Source organism: Chlorocebus sabaeus, chromosome 11, assembly GCF_047675955.1.
Source record: "Chlorocebus sabaeus isolate Y175 chromosome 11, mChlSab1.0.hap1, whole genome shotgun sequence".
Classification (NCBI taxonomy): domain Eukaryota; kingdom Metazoa; phylum Chordata; class Mammalia; order Primates; family Cercopithecidae; genus Chlorocebus; species Chlorocebus sabaeus.
Window position 1 is genome coordinate 107,135,634 of NC_132914.1, and position 16,206 is coordinate 107,151,839.

General features: G+C 44.2%; 1 protein-coding gene across 2 annotated transcripts in view; it reads left to right on the top strand.

The window, feature by feature from the left end:
* ANKRD13A (ankyrin repeat domain 13A) overlaps positions 1–16,206 on the top strand; it is a 41,660-nt gene continuing 25,454 nt past the window's right edge. Inside the window, exons 1-3 of one of the 2 annotated variants that reach the window (XM_008004674.3) lie at positions 1–368; positions 12,836–12,968; positions 13,956–14,080. In XM_008004674.3, the coding sequence (XP_008002865.2) occupies positions 273–368; positions 12,836–12,968; positions 13,956–14,080 (354 nt within the window). In that variant the 5' untranslated portion in view covers positions 1–272. The remainder of the gene's footprint in view (positions 369–12,835; positions 12,969–13,955; positions 14,081–16,206) is intronic. The other variant, XM_008004675.3, reaches the window with a different exon arrangement.

Genomic DNA, 16,206 nt, shown 5'->3' on the forward strand with positions numbered 1-16,206 from the left:
TAGGTCCGCAGAAGTCGGTCCGCGAGCTGTCAGCGCGGGCGGGAACGCCGCGGGGCGCGGGGTGGGCGCGGCCGACCTGGTCACTGAGCCGGCCCGCGACCCCTGACCTCCCGCGCGCCCCGCACCCGACCGGCTCAGCCGGCCGGCAGCATAACGCGCCCTTCGCTCGCTTGCTGGCCGGCCTCAGGGCAGGCGGGCGGGCGCGGGAGACCCCGCCAGGGCCGAGACTTGGGGCTGGCGGGCGGCGAGAACCCGGTTACGGCCTCCTCGCCATGACCTCGGCCTGCGACGCCAGCGACCACTACCCCCTGCACCTGCTAGTGTGGAAAAACGACTACCGGCAGCTCGAGAAGGAGTTGCAGGGCCAGGTGAGGGGCGGGGCGAGGGTCCGACTCCTGATGGGAACTTCGGGGAATCGGGGGTCGTTTCGCCTCCCTGAGCCCATTTCCAGCCCTCTGTCCCCGGGATCCCCAGACCCCTTCCACTTTGCAGGTATGGGACAGTCCTAATAATAGGACACGTATCGAGTGCTTACTGTGCCACGGGCTTTTTAATATCTTGTCTCTTCACCTTTCCAATAACCCTGGAGGGTAGGTACTGTTACTTTTCCACTGGATAGAGAAGGAAACTGAAGTCCTCAGAGGCTACGTGCCTTGTGCGAGGCCGCCCCGCTGATAAATGCCAAGTCGGGATTTTAACTCGGGCCGGCTGGCTCCGGAATGCACCGTCTTAACCATTTTTAGGTTCTGCTGCCTCAAAGACGTAAGAATAGCACACCCTCCGTGTTGTAAGGAAGGGCTTGGTTGGTTTTGGAGTCCAGGTTCTAACGCGCCCTGTGACCTTGGGCAAGGCATTTTCCCTCTCTGGCTGAGGTTAACTTAGCTGTAGAATGAGGATGTTGGTGCTGGGGCAAAACCCAACACTTGACTCTATTGATAGGTCTGGGGTGAGGTCCAGGTGCCGCATTTTAACATACTCCCCAGGGAGGCTGATCGCTAGCAAAGTTTGAGAATCACTGGTTCTCAGGCTCCTTAAAATCCCTTCCTGTTCTAAAGTGCTTTGATGCTTTAATGTTTTCATTATTGCCGTCTCTTTAAAGCAGTAGTACTCTCAGTTGGAGGTGATTTTGCACCCCCGAACCGCTGGGGACATTTGGCAATGTATGGGACATTTTTGGTTGTTGCAAGTGGGGAGTGGGTGCTACTAGTATTGGGTAGAGGCCAGTTATGCTGCTCAACATCCTGCAATGGACAAGACAGCCCCCTGCAACTAAGACTTATCCAGCCCCCAAATCCAATAGCGTCTTTGTTGAGAAACTCTGCTTCCCCCTTCCCCCCCTTTTTGCCCAAGATGGAGTGCAATGGCCCGATCTCGGCTCACTGCAACCTCCGCCTCCTGGGTTCAGGCAATTCTCCTGCCTCAGCCTCCCAAGTAGCTGAGATTACAGGAATGCGCCACCACACCCAACTAATTTTGTATTTTTAGTAGAGACAGGGTTTCTCCATGTTGGTCAGGCTGGTCTCGAACTCCCAACCTCAGGTGATCCGCCTGCCTCAGCCTCCCAAAGTGCTGGGATTACAGGCGTGAGCCACCACGCCCGGCCGAGAAACTGCTTTTAAAGTATCCCAACAATTCTGGGAGGTATTGGTGCCCTGAAGTTTCAAGCTAACAAACTTAGCAGTTAGGATGAGGATTTGTGATTATCTCTGAAATCTAGTATGGTTGTTCTTGTTCGCTTCATACATTTTATCCAGTGTCTTACAGGCCTGGTTTTTGAATGACTCGAAATTGGTGCTATAATTTTAAAGAAATTGTAGAGGAAGAGGAGCATTGGTTGTCTTACGGTTGACAAAAATTGAGACAGTTTAGCATTACTCCATTTGGTGAATGGGTACTGCAAGCTGTGTGCTTGCAACCTGCCATATTTAAGGTGGTTGAGCCCCCACCAAGAGTCCAAAATTACCCTCTTTTCTTCTCTTTCTTTTTTTTTCTTTTCTTTTTGAGATGGAGTCTCGATCTGTCATACAGACTGGAGTGCAGTGGCATAATCTCAGCTCACTGTAGCCTTCGCCTCCCAGGTTCCAGCGATTCTCCTGCCTCAGCCTCCTTAGTAGCTGGGATTACAGGCTAATTTTTGTATTTTTAGTGGAGATGGTATTTCATCATGTTGGCCATGCTGGTTTCAACCCCTGGCCTCAAGCAGTCCGCCCGCCTCTACCTCCCAAAGTGCTGGGATTATAGGCATGAGCCACTGTGCCCGGACATTTTTCATTTAAAAAGAATTCCAGATACGATAAACTTTTGTGAGAGTCATCGTTCTTAATTAGGTGACAGGGCAACTATTTAAGAGTTAAGGAAATATGACATATGCCCTCAGACTAAATGATTCACCATTAGGCATTTTAGTATACTGATAATTTAATTCCTTTTCTATTGCTAGACATGGTACAGAGGTAAAAACTTTAAGACTCAGCTAGGACACTTTAAAAATGACCAGTTTTGGTTTTTAGGCATCTGCTTCTTTTGGTGCCCAGGCTGGTCTTGAACTCCTGAACTCAAGTGATCCGCCTGCCTCAACTTCCCAAAGTGCTGGGATTCCAGGTGTGAGCCACTGTGCCCTGCCCAAATCCTGTATTCTTAACCCCTACTATACTTCTTTCAGTAAAAATGACTTTATTTCAAGATTATGGAGAATAAATAAGGAAGATAATGGACCTGAAAGTGCAGGCATATGGTAATTGGAAACAATATTTACCAGTAGCTGCTGCTATTGTAATCGTCATTTGTAAACCTGGGGATTAAGCTTCTTTTCTCTATATTCCAGTTTTTCTACAAGGAAGATGTATTGATTGCATAATTAAAAACAAAAAATTCTTAAGGCCAGGTGCGGTGACTCACGCCTGGAATCCCAGCACTTTGGGAGGCTGAGGTGGGTGGATCACCTGAGGTCAGGAGTTCGAGACCAGCCTGACCAACATAGAGAAACCCCGTCTCTACTAAAAATACAAAACTAGGCCGGGCGCGGTGGCTCAAGCCTGTAATCCCAGCACTCTGGGAGGCCGAGACGCGCGGATCACGAGGTCAGGAGATCGAGACCATCCTGGCTAACACGGTGAAACCCTGTCTCTACTAAAAGATACAAAAAACTAGCAGGGCGAGGTGATGGGCGCCTGTAGTCCCAGCTACTCGGGAGGCTGATGCAGGAGAATTGCATAAACCTGGGAGGCGGAGCTTGCAGTGAGCTGAGATCCAGCCACTGCACTCCAGCCTGGGCGACAGAGTGAGACTCCGTCTCAAAAAAAAAAACAAAAATGGCCAGGTGTGGTGGCATGCGTCTGTAATCCCAGCTACTCAGGAGGCTGAGGCAGGAGAATCACTTGAACCCAGGAGGCCGAGGTTGCAGTGAGCCAAGATCGTGCCACTGCACTCCAGGCTGGGAGACAGAGCGAGACTCCGACTCAAAAAACAAAAAATTCTTATCACCGCAGCAATAAAGTGGCTGTTTCCCTTAATGTTTTGTTTGCTGGTGAGTTTCTGCTGTCAGTTTTCTCATTCCCTCTATCACCCGATTGAGACTTGGAGCATGTACACCAATAGCTGTAAGGATTTTTTTCCAGGTTTTTTGTTCCTGTTCCAGGAACAGCAACACAAGAAAGAATCAAGTTTATCCAGATGAAGAGGATAAGCACATGTTTCTGAGTGTGTGTGAGCCAGCCCCAATCCCACTGTCTCACTAATAGCAGGCAGTTGTGTAACTTTGCCAACTACGAGATTATTTCAGGCCTTCGTTTGATCAGCAGAGGCATTTAATAAAGTGCCTCTTAACCCATCAGCTCATTAATATTCAGTGGGGCCTTGAACTTGGTTGCTGAAGTTGAAACTATCTGCGTTCTGCTTATGTCATTTGCCACTTAGCAAATGTTAAACTACTTTGGCCCTCTTACTGATGCTGAGACATGAACACTGAAGGGGACAGATACAAAGGTGAGTCAGTGTACCTTAGACAGGCTTGGAAAACCTGGGTTGTTTGAGGTGGAGGGTGGCAGATGAGGCCTGACTCTAGAGCCAGGCTCCCTGTTAGGAAGCTAGCAGGTGAAAAGCACAGCACTTAGGTAAGAGGAGGACGTTCCTGGGGTTCCCACTCCGGAGCAGGCCAGGTGAGGCCCCTGGGCACAGATTCCCGTCACTGAGCCATGGGCTAGGCATCCAAGATGAAGAGCCTAGAGCCTGCTCTCCGCATGTGCCCCCTTGGTCATCAGGGGCTCAGGCTCACCTTAGGAAACTGGCCTCAAGATTCCTGTTCCCACTGACTCAGGGTGGAGGCCCCACAGAGGACCAAGATGGTCTGAGAGTGAAGAGGAGTGAGGGCGGTTGACCGTGTTGAAAGGAGGACTAGCCAGCAGCCTCTTGCTGGAGGCCCCCTAAAGGTAACAGTGAGTTTATGAAGCGCTTCCTGCATGCCGGGTACCAAGGCACAGGGGATCTGATAATTCACCTGAGGCTAGTGGGGAAGCTGGAAGGGGCGCCCGGTTGTCTGGTTCTGCAACCTGGCCTCAGAGCTCGGCAGGAGGATGGAAAGATAGTAAAGAAGGCTTGATTGAGGAGGCTGAGATGAGACAGTGCTTGAGGACAGGAGTTCAAGACCAGCCTGGCCAACATAGTAAGACTCCGTCTCCTTAAAAAAAAATTTTTTTTTTGGCTAGGCATAGTGGCTCACGCCTGTACTCCCAGCATTTTGGGAGGCCAAGGCAGGTGGATCACAAGGTCAAGAGTTCAAGACTAGCCTGGCCAACATAGTGAAACCCCATCTTTGCTAAAAATACAGAAAAATAGCCGGGCATGGTGGCGGGTGCCTGTAATCCCAGCTACTTGGGAGACTGAGGCAGGAGAATCGCTTGAACCCAGGAGGCAAAGGTTGCAGTGAGCCAAAATTGCACCATTGCACTCCAGCCCTGGCAACAGTGTGAGACTCTGTCTCAAAAAAAAAAAAAAAAAAAAAAAAAAAAAAAAAAATTTTTTTTTTTTTTAAGGCTTTTGAGCAAGAAAAGTGGATGGGCTGAAATGAGCAAATAGGAAGAAAATTCCTAAAGGGGGATGGGTATTTTTATTTGGGTATAGCTCATGGCTAAAGAAACTTAAAAACCTAAATGATCAGTTTCAAAAGTGAATTCCAGCTGGGCGCAGTGGCTCACGCCTGTGATCCCAGCACTTTGGGAGGCTGAGGCGGGTGGATCACCTGAGGTTGGGAGTTTGAGACCAGCCTCAACATGGAGAAACCCCGTCTCTACTAAAAATACAAAATTAGCCGGGCGTGGTACATGCCTGTAATCTCAGCTACTAGGGAGGCTGAGGCAGGAGAATTGCTTGAACCTGGGAGGCAGAGGTTGCAGTGAGCTGAGATTGGGCCATTGCACTGCAGCCTGGGCAACGAGGGAAACTGTCTCAAAAAAAAAAAAAAAAAGTGAATTCCAGCTAAATTCTGAAAGTCCTTGTTCTCTGAACTCATATTATTAGGTGAAGATTCTAAGCCCCACTATTAACTGTAATGCAATTTGAGCAAATCCCTTTTAGGAAGAAAATGACAGCTATATGAAACTACATAGTGTGGGCGTATGATAATAACAGATAACTCTTCTCAGCGCTTACTGTGGCGTCAACCACTGTGCTAAGTTAAGGCCTTTCCCCTTGTAAGAACTGTAAGGTAGGTGTTTTTTTATTGTTCAGTTTTACAAGCGAGCACACTGAAGCTCAGGAGGAATTAAGCAACTTGTCAAACAGTTCATGAGAGATTTCGTTTTATGTATTATATATAAATATACACATTGATTTTCGAAACATTTTTATTGAGATATTATAGTTCACTTATATAATCTACATTTAAAGGTTATTCAATGGTTTTTAGTATATTTGCTGAGTTGTACAACTATCACTACTGTCAAATTTCACAATTTTTGTTTTTCTTTTTTTTTTTTTGGTGGTGTTTTTGAAACAGGGTCTCTCTCTCTTTCCTAGGTTGGCACGATCACAGCTCACTGTACCCTTGACCTTCTGGGCTTAAGCGATCCACCTCAGTCTTCCAAATAGCTAGGACTACAAGCAAGCGCTACCACACTTGGCTAATTTTTAAAGATTTTTTTGTAGAGAAAATGTGTCCCTGTGTTGCCCAGACTGGCCTCAAACTCCTGGGCTCAAGCAGTCCTCCCGCGTTGGCCTGCCAAAGTGCTGAGATTACAGGTGTTAGCCACTGCACCCAGCCTGTAACATTTTCCTCACCCGAAAAAGAAACCCCATACCTGTAACGGTCACTCCTCATTTCTCCCCAACCCCTCCAGCGCCAGGCAATCTGCTAACCTACTTCTTGTCTCTAGATTTGCCTATTCTGGATATTTTATATAAATAGAATCGTATGTGGCCTTTTGTTTTTTCTTTCACTTAGCATAATGTTTTGGAGGTTCATCTACATCGTGGCATGTTTCAGGTACTTAATTCCTTTTTATCACTGAGTATATCCCATTGCATGGATGTACTATGTTTTGTTAGACAAAAATGTTTCTCCATTTGTCAGTTGATTGACATTTGGGTTGTCCCCACTTTTTGGCTATTATGAATAATGCTGCTGGGTGTATTTGTGTATATGTTTTTGTGGGTTTCTTTTTTTTGAGACAGTCTTGCTTGGTTGCCCAGGCTGGAGTGCAGTGGCACGATCTCAGCTCACTGTAACCTCTGCCCCCTGGGTTTAAGTGATTCTCTTGTCTCAGCCTCCCTAGCAGCTGGGATTACAGACGCGCACCACCATGCCTGGCTCATTTTTGTATTTTTAGTAGAGATAGGGTTTCACCATGTTGGCCAGGCTGGTCTTGAACTCCTGACCTCAAGTGATCAGCCCACCTTAGCCTCCCAAAGTGCTGGGATTACAGGTGTGAGCCACCATGCGCAGCCCCATGTATAAGTTTTTGTATGGGTATATGTTTTCATTTATCTTGGGTATATACCTTGGAGAGGAATTCCTGGGTCATGTAGTTACTCTATGTTTAACTTTTTGAGGAACAGCCAACAATTTATCAAAGTGGCTGCACTGTTTTACATTTCCACCAGCAGTGTATGAGGGTTCCAGTTTCTTCACATCCTTGGCAACACTTGGTATTATCTGTTGTTTTGTTTGTACCCATCCTTGTGGGTGTGAAGTGGCATCTTATTGTGGTTTTGATTTGCATTTATCTTATGATTACTGATGTTGAGCATCTTTTCGTGTGCTTATTGGCAATTTGTGTATCTTCCTTGGAGAAATGTCTACTCAAATCCTTTGCCCATTTAAAAACTGAGTTATTTGACTTGTTGAGTTGTAAAGGTTCTTTGTATATTCTGGATAGTAGGCCTTTATCAGTATGTGATTTGCAAATATTTTCTCCCATTCCATAGGTTGTCCTTTTTTTTTTTTTTTGAGATGGAATTTCACTCTTGTTGCCCAGGCTGGAGTGCAATGGTGTGATCTCGGCTCACCACAACCTCCGCCTCCCAGATTCAAGCAATTCTCCTGCCCCAGCCTCCTGAGTAGCTGGAATTACAGGCATGCACCATCACGCCCAGCTAATTTTGTATTTTTAGTAGAGACGGAGTTTCTCCATGTTGATCAGGCTGATCTCAAACTCCCTACCTCAGGTGATCCTCCCGCCTCGGCCTCCCAAAGTGCTGGGATTATGGCCGTGAGCCATTGAGCCCAGCCAAAATTTTGTTTTTTTGCATGTAGATATTCAGTTGTTCAAGCGGCACTTGTTGAAAGGACAGTTCTTTCCCAATGAATTATTTTGGCACCCTCGTTGAAAATAAATGACCATAAATGTGTGGGTTTATTTCTGGACTCTAAATTGTATTCCATTGACCTGTATGTCTGTCCTTATGCCAGTACCACATTGTCTTGATTGCTGTAGCTTTGTGTAGTACGTTTTGAAATTGGCAAACGTGAAATGTGAGTCCTCAGACCTCTCTCTTCAAGGTGGCCATTCTAGGTTTCTTGCATTTCCATATGAATTCTAAGATCAGCTTGTCAATGTCTGCAAAAAGCCAGCTGAGATTTTGATAGGAGTTGAATTGAATCTATACCTCAGTTTGGAGAGTTTTGTCATTTTAACAATACTGTCTTTTAAACCATGAGCATGAGGATGTTTTTCAGTTTACTTAGGTCTTCTTTAATTTTATGGTTTTTTTTTTTTTTTTTTTTTTTTTTTTTTTTTTTAAGACGGAGTTTTCACTGTTGTTGCCCAGGCTGAAGTGCAGTGGTGAAATCTTGGCTCACTGCAACCTCCACTTCCCAGGTTCAAGCGATTCTCCTGCCTCAGCCTCCCAAGTAGCTGGAATTACAGGCATGCGCCACCATGCCCTGCTAATTTTGTAGTTTTAGTAGACTACATGTTGGTCAGACTGGTCTCAAACTCCCAATCTCAGGTGATCTGCCCTCCTCAGCCTCCCAAGTGCTGGGATTATAGGCGTGAGCCACCACACCTGGCCAGGTCTTCTTTAAATTTTTTTAAACAATGTTTTATGATTTTAAGAGTATGTAAGCTTTATATTTATTTTGTTATATTTATTCCTAAATGTTTTATTTTTTTGATGCTATTATAGATGGAATTGTTTTCTTAATTTCATTTTGAGTTGCTCATTACAAGTATATAGAAATATAATTGATTAGTTATTGATCTTGTGTCCTGCAACCTTGCTGAACTCATTTAATAGTTCTAATAGTTTTTTGGTAGATTCCTTATGATTTTATGCACAAGATCATGTCATCTTCCTTTCCATTCTGGATGCTTTTTATTTCTTTGTCTTGCCCAGTTGCCGTGGTTAGAATCTCTAGTACAATGTTGAATAGATGTGGTGAAAGAGGACATCCTCATCTTGTTCCTCATCTTAGAGGGGAAGCATCCAGTCTTTCGCCATTAACTATGATGTTAGTTGTGGGTTGTTTAGAGATGCTCTTTGAGGAAGTTTCCTTTTATTCCTAGTTTGTTGAGAGTTTGTTTTTTTTCTTTTAATCATGAAGGGATGTTGGAGTTTTGTCAGATGTTTTTGCTGCAGCTGTTGAGATGATCGTGTATTTTTGTTTTATCCCGTGATATGGTGTGATACGTTAATTGACTATCTAAAGTTATATCATTCTTCTATTTGTAGGATAAGTCTCAGTTGGTCATAGTATAAAATACCCTTTTTATATGTTGCTGAATTTAGTTTGCCAGTATATTGTTGAGGATTTTTGCATCTACATCATAAAAGATATTAGTGTGTGGTTTTCTTTTCTTATGAAGCATTTGTCATCAGGATAATAGTGGGTTCATAAAATGAATTGGAAAGTTTTCCTTCTTCGTCTATTTAATGAAAGAGTTTGTGAGACATTGGTATTCTTCTTTAGATGTTTCATAGAATTCACCAGTGAAGGCCAGACATGGTGGCTCATACCTGTAATCCCAGCACTTTGGGAGGCTGAGGTGGGCAGATCATATGAGGTTAGGAGTTCAAGACCAGCCTGGCCAACATGGCAAAACCCCAGTTTTACTAAAAGTACATAAATTAGCCAGGTGTGGTGGTGGGCACCTATAATCCCAGCTACTCAGGAGGCTGAGGCATAAGAAATCACTTGAACCTGGGAGGCGGAGGTTGTAGTGAGCTGAGATTGTGCCACTATACTCCAGCCTGGGCGACAGAGCGAGACTCAATCTCAAACAAAACAAAACAAAAAAAGCATCTGGGCCTGCATTTTTTTGGTGGGCAGTTTTAAAATTACTAATTCAATTTCTTGTTATAAACTTATTCAGATTTTCGGTTTCTTTTTGAATCAGTTTTGCTAGTTTGCATTTCTGTAGGGATTTATCTTGTTCATCTAAGTTGTCTAATTTGGCATACAGTTGTTCATAGTCTTCTTTTATTTTATTATTTTTTGAGATGAAGTTTCACTCTTGTTGCCCAGGCTGGAGTGCAATGGCACAATCTCGGCTCAACCTCCGCCTCCTGGGTTCAAGCGATTCTCCTGCCTCAGCCTCCTGAGTAGCTGGGATTACAGGCATGCGCCACCACACCTGGCTAATTTTGTATTTTTAGTAGAGATGGGGTTTCTCCATGTTGGTCAGGCTGGTCTCGAACTCCTGACCTCTAGTGATCCACCTGTCTCGGCCTCCCAAAGTATTGGGATTACAGGCATGAGCCAACGCTCCCGGCCCATAGTTTTCTTTTATAATCCCTTTTATTTCTGTAGAGTTGCTAATAATATTCCATCTTTAATTCCTGATTTTAGTAACTTAAGTCTTCTCTCATTTTTCCCTGGTCTATCTAACTAAGTGTTCGTCAATGTTGCTGACATTCTCCAACTTTTGGTTTTGTTGATTTTCTCTATTGTTTTCTCTTCTCTATTTTACTCATTCCCCCTCTACTCTTTATTCACTTATTGTTTTAAAATCACACTGTCACCATAATACAATTACAGCATTTTTTTTTTTTTCTACTGCCTCTTACTTCAGATGAGAGAGGTGCAGGAAGGTCTGAAGAGTTACAATTATCCAAGAAAAGTGTGCTGCTCTGTCTTATCCATAGGTGCTCCTCTATGGTCCCAACTAGAAAAAAAGTTAACATTGTAATGTATTTGGCTTTTATTTTGTGCTTCATCTCTAACTGTTGCCTAGGAGTTTGAGTGTTTTTTGTTTGTTGTTGTTGTTTTGTTTTGTTTTTGAGACGGGAGTCTCGCTCTGTCACCCAGGCTGGAGTGCAGTGATGTGATCTCGGCTCACTGCAACCTCTGTCTCCCGGGTTCAAGCGATTCTCCTGCCTCAGCCTCCCAAGTAGCTGGGACAATATAGGCGCTCACCACCTTGCCCGGCTAATTTTTGTATTTGTAGTAGAGATAGGGTTTCACCATGTTGGTCAGGTTGGTCTCGAACTCCTGACTCAGATGATCCACCTGACTCGGCCTCCCAAAGTGCTGGGATTACAGGCGTGAGCCACCGCGCCTGGCTGAGTTTGAGTGTTAATCCTTACTCTGTGCTTTTAGTTTTGCTCTGGGGTGTGAATTGTAGTAAGTAGTTTCCCCTTTCCCATGATAAACATTTTTACACACCTCCCCTGTGGCAGGTAGTGTGCTAAACCTAGCACCTTTCATTTCGATTGAATTTGTTAGGTAAGAAAATACTTAGTTTATGTAATAGATGTGTAGGAAGATAATGAGTTCACTAATTATTTCTTTCCTGCTAAACTTCAACTGAATTCATAGTTCATAAGTTCATCATCTTGTTACTTTTAAGAAAATATTTAATTCAAGTTAGAGACTAGAGTAAGAGAATTTAGAAGACGTTAATATGACTTGGATGCTACCCTTTGGGATTCTCCATCTCTTTGGTGCGATGGACAAGTCATAACCTTGGGAAGAGTCAGGGAATCATGGGAGGTATGTGGACTGGGCTCCAGGAGACAGGAAGGTATTTTAGCACTGGGGGAACACTGAGGCCTGGGATTGGTCCAGGAGGACTTATATTCAGCTAGCAGATGTCTTCAACCATGTTTCTTATTCCTCAGTAAGAGTTATCTTCACTATAATAGCCATGACATAGTTTTCGCAAAACAGGGAGGTTTGATAGCTATTGGATTGTGGCAGTTTACCCATGATCCTGCTTCACTTTCCTAAGTGGCACTTTCTGTGTATCTTCAGAGACTGCAGGAGTAGTACCTGAATAACAGCTAGCATCTCAAATAAAAATAAAGCACATTTTCTAAGATGTATTATGGCATTTAAAAAGTTTTTACAGGCTGGGCATGGCGGCTTATGCCTTTAATCCCAGCTACTAGGGAGGCTGATATGGGAGGATCTCTTGAGCCCAAGAGGTCAAGGCTGCAGTAAGCTGTGATCACGCCACTGCACACCAGCCTGGGTGACAGAGTGAGACCTTGTTTAAAAAAAAAAAAAAAAAAAAAGTTGTACCTTCCAAAAGTCCATGGCAGTTTATTGTATCCTTGAAAGAACTTTCAGAGTCACATTTTTGCAGGCAGCGCCCAGGCCTTGAGACTTAGCTCACACTAGAGAAATTGCTGCGTGGCTCTGGAGATGCGGTACAGGTGCCAAAAGGGGGGCAAGAGTGGCAGAATAGGAATGAAGAGGTAAGAGCCAGGTGTGCATGTCTAGCATGGGGAAGAAAACCCTCGATGGGATGGACGGAAGTGACGCATGTGCGCTTGCCTATTTCTCTGTGAGTAGATCCACATACGTGCCCGGCAGATCATGCTTGTGGTCTGAAGGACCCACACATGCTGCTGGAGTTTATGTGCTACTTCAGGGCATGTGGAACTCAATACACAATAATGAGAGTGGAGTTTTGGTGGGAATCCAGCTAGAGAATGTAATTTTATTCTGACCCAAATTATCTTCTGTGCTTTCAGTTTTGATTGAAGTCCTGTACTTCCTGTTCTAGACTTGAATGCTGATATGTGCTTAAGAAATCCCCCATGTTCTGTGTTGTCCGGTGATTGCATTTCATGAAAGCTCCTGGCCTTATTTAGACTTAATTTAAGTGCTGTCGAGAGCTTAAAGTTGTGTTGGATGATCTGGGGCCTGTTGCCAACATTTATTTATTAGGCACTTAACTTGACAGAAAAAGGAATTCAGTAACTATCATCTTTATATATAATCCCCAAATTCGTATTTTAATTGTGCCCAAATGCAAACATAACCTTCTTACATGTGTTGCTCTAATTAATGCATAAATATGTTTTCCATTTTTTGTACTTGAAATATCTGTCAAACACATTTCCCTATTTTAATGTAATACATCCAGTTATATAAATGCCAGTGTTTCCTTCACAGAATGTGGAGGCTGTGGACCCACGAGGTCGAACATTACTGCATCTTGCTGTTTCCTTGGGACATTTGGAATCTGCTCGAGTCTTACTCCGACATAAAGCAGATGTGACAAAAGAAAATCGCCAAGGATGGACAGGTAAGTATACTTTTACAATAATTTAAAGTCCTCCTGGGCAACATGGTGAAACCCTGTCTCTACAAAAAAATACGAAAATTAGCCAGGCGCGGTGGTGCATGTCTGTAGTCCCAGGTACTAGGGAGGCTGAGGGGGTAGGATCACCTTAGCCCGGGGAGGTTGACACTGCAGTGAACTGTGATTGCGTCACTACCCTCCATCCTGGGCAATAGAGCGAGGCCTTGTCTCAAAAAGAAGGTCATTCATTTTGGTTTATCTTTCTGAATAAAGGCCAGTCTCAATCATACTTTTCCTCAGAGTCATCTTTATCTTAAGATTTCTCTCTTGGGACAAAGGATGGGGACAAGGAAATGGGAGCCCAGGATGATACAGGTTGTGTCCCAAGCCAGAAACCCTCGGTAGAGAATGACTCCTCATCCAGAAATAACCCTCAGTGCAAACTTCTTCCACCGTACATGAACATGGAGGCTGGTTTTCCCTTGAGGAATATGGTTACCTCCATTGAATCCATCAAAATAGGCAAAAATCAAAAATAAATTGTGGCTAAAAGTAGCCTCTTCCTGGGAAATCCTGGCATTCCACTTGTTCGTAAGCTCTTCTACCATTGGTCAGAGTAATTTTGTATTGACTGAGCAGGGATACTGTAGGCCAAGCCCTGCCTGCCAGGTCTACATATAACCACAGTTACATGTTGTGTGATCGTATAGTTAAAGCCAGCTCTCTAAACACATTGTCAGGATTTCGGAACCAGTGGTAAGAAGAGGGGTCGGGAGAGGTGGAAGGGGTTTGATCAAGATGCTAAGGGTACTCTAATGTTTTTTACTCAGTGAAGAGCTAGCAATCAGAAGTCATGATCATCATGGTAAGGTTGGACTGCAGCCCTTTTCCTCTGAAGAAAATACTGTCTTTGATCTAGATACTTTTTCAGCCTGGTTTTGGAATTTGTCAGAGAGTATGAGAATTAAATTTCACCCTTTTGTTTTCCAGTTTTACATGAGGCTGTGAGCACTGGCGATCCTGAGATGGTATACACAGTTCTTCAACATCGAGACTACCACAACACATCCATGGCCCTTGAGGGAGTTCCTGAGCTGCTCCAGAAAATTCTCGAGGTATTCATGAAAATGTGTTCAGGCTATAATCTGAGCTAAATGCTGATACAATTACTAGAGACACAGTTTGACATCCTTGTGTGCCTTCCTAAAGAGTTTTCTGATTCATGAATATGAAATACTGAATACCAATCACATTGTTCCTTGCCCTTCTAATTTGTAGAAGTGTGAGGTCTTTCACAAATTACACTTCTAAGTCACTGGGCTTACCCTTTTAAGTACTATTTAAAGATTATAATTCAACCAGGCATAGTGGCTCATGCCTATATTCCCAGCACTTTGGAAGGCTGAGGGAGGAGGATTTGCTTAAGCCCAGGAGTTTGAGACCGGCCTGGGCACCAAACAAAGCAAGACTCTGTCTCTAAAAGAAAAATTAATCGGACATGCTAGTGCACACCTGTTGTCTGAGCTACTTGGGAAGAGGCTGGGGTGGGAGGATTGCTTGAACCCAGAAGGTTGAGGCTGCAGTGAGCCATGATCACACCCCTGCACTCCAGTCTGGGCAACAGAGCAAGACCTAAAATAATAATAACAAATATATAATGAAATAATAAATGATAATAAAGTAAAAATTAGAACTTAAGGAAAATGGACAACAAACAGTTAATTTGTTTAGGTGCCTGTTTTCTTGAAAGTAGGCTCCTGAGCATCAATAATCTTAAGGAAGTTGTGATAAGCATCACTTACTATGCAGGGATTTTCAGATCTTGTTAAGGCTCAGAGGTCCATGTGCAACTTTTCCTTGCCAGTCTTGTCACTTCTAGCTATTAGTATTTTGAGACCTTTGTCCATTGCCCTAATTCATTTATAGAGAAAAATTAATAGTTCTATCAAGAAAAGGAACAACTTTATTATAAATAAGACAATCAGCCAGGCGCGGTGGCTCACGCCTGTAATCCCAGCACTTTGGGAGGCTAAAGCAGGCAGATCATGAGGTCAGGAGTTCGAGACCAGCCTGGCCAATATGGTGAAACCCCGTCTCTACTAAAAATACAAAAATTAGCTGGGTGTGGTGGCATGTACCTGTAGTCCCAGCTACTTACTCGGGAGGCTGAGGCAGAAGAATTGCTTGAACCGAGGAGGCGGAGTTTGCCGTAAGCCGAGATTGTGCCACTACACTCCAGCCTGGTGACAGAGCAAGACTCTGTCTAAAAAAATAAAAATAAGAAAAAGACAATCGTTGGTCATTTTTTGAGCCATCTTTAAAAAGAATTTCTTTTTTTTTTTTGAGACAGAGTTTCACGCTTATTGCCCAGGCTGGAGTGCAATGGCATGATCTCAGCTTACTGCAACCTCCGCCTCCCAGGTTCAAGTGATTCTCTTGCCTCAGCCTCCTGAGTAGCTGGGATTACAGGTGCGTGCCACCACGGTCAGCTAATTTTTTGTATTTTTAGTAGAGACAGGGTTTCATCATGTTGGCCAGGCTGGTCTCGAATTCCTGACCTCAGGTGATCCACCCGTCTCGGCCTCCCAAATTGTGGGGATTAGAGGCGTGAGCCACTGCGCCTGGCCTAAAAAGAATTTCTAAGCTAAGTCGTGCCCAAGGTATTCATTTCCCATATATACTACAGTTAAATCTCCCATAAAATATGAAATATTTGTATGCATTGTTTTAAAAATAGGTGTGTATTTTTGAGTGTGCAAAGATAACATGGATTTCTTGTTTTCTTCCTAACTTAACTGCAAGAGGAACTAAAAACATCATCTGCCCATTTGGCAAAGTAGAAAATTACTTTTTTAACATAAGGTCACCCTTCACTTAAAAAATTTAGTGTCGGCCGGGCATGGTGGCTCACGCCTGTAATCCCGGTACTTCGAGAGGCCGAGGAGGGCAGATCACGAGGTCAGGAAATTGAGACCATCCTGACTAACACGGTGAAACCCCGTCTCTATTGAAAATACAAAAAATTAGCCGGGCATGGTGGCGGGCACCTGTAGTCCCAGCTACTGGGGAGGCTAAGGCAGGAGAATGGTGTGAACCTGGGAGGCGGAGCTTGCAGTGAGTCGAGATTGCGCCACTGCACTCCAGCCTGGGTGACAGAGCGAGACTCATCTCAAAAAAAAAAAAAAAATTTAGTGTCAAGGATTTTCATTTTTTCACTCATATTGGTCCATTGCGATGGACT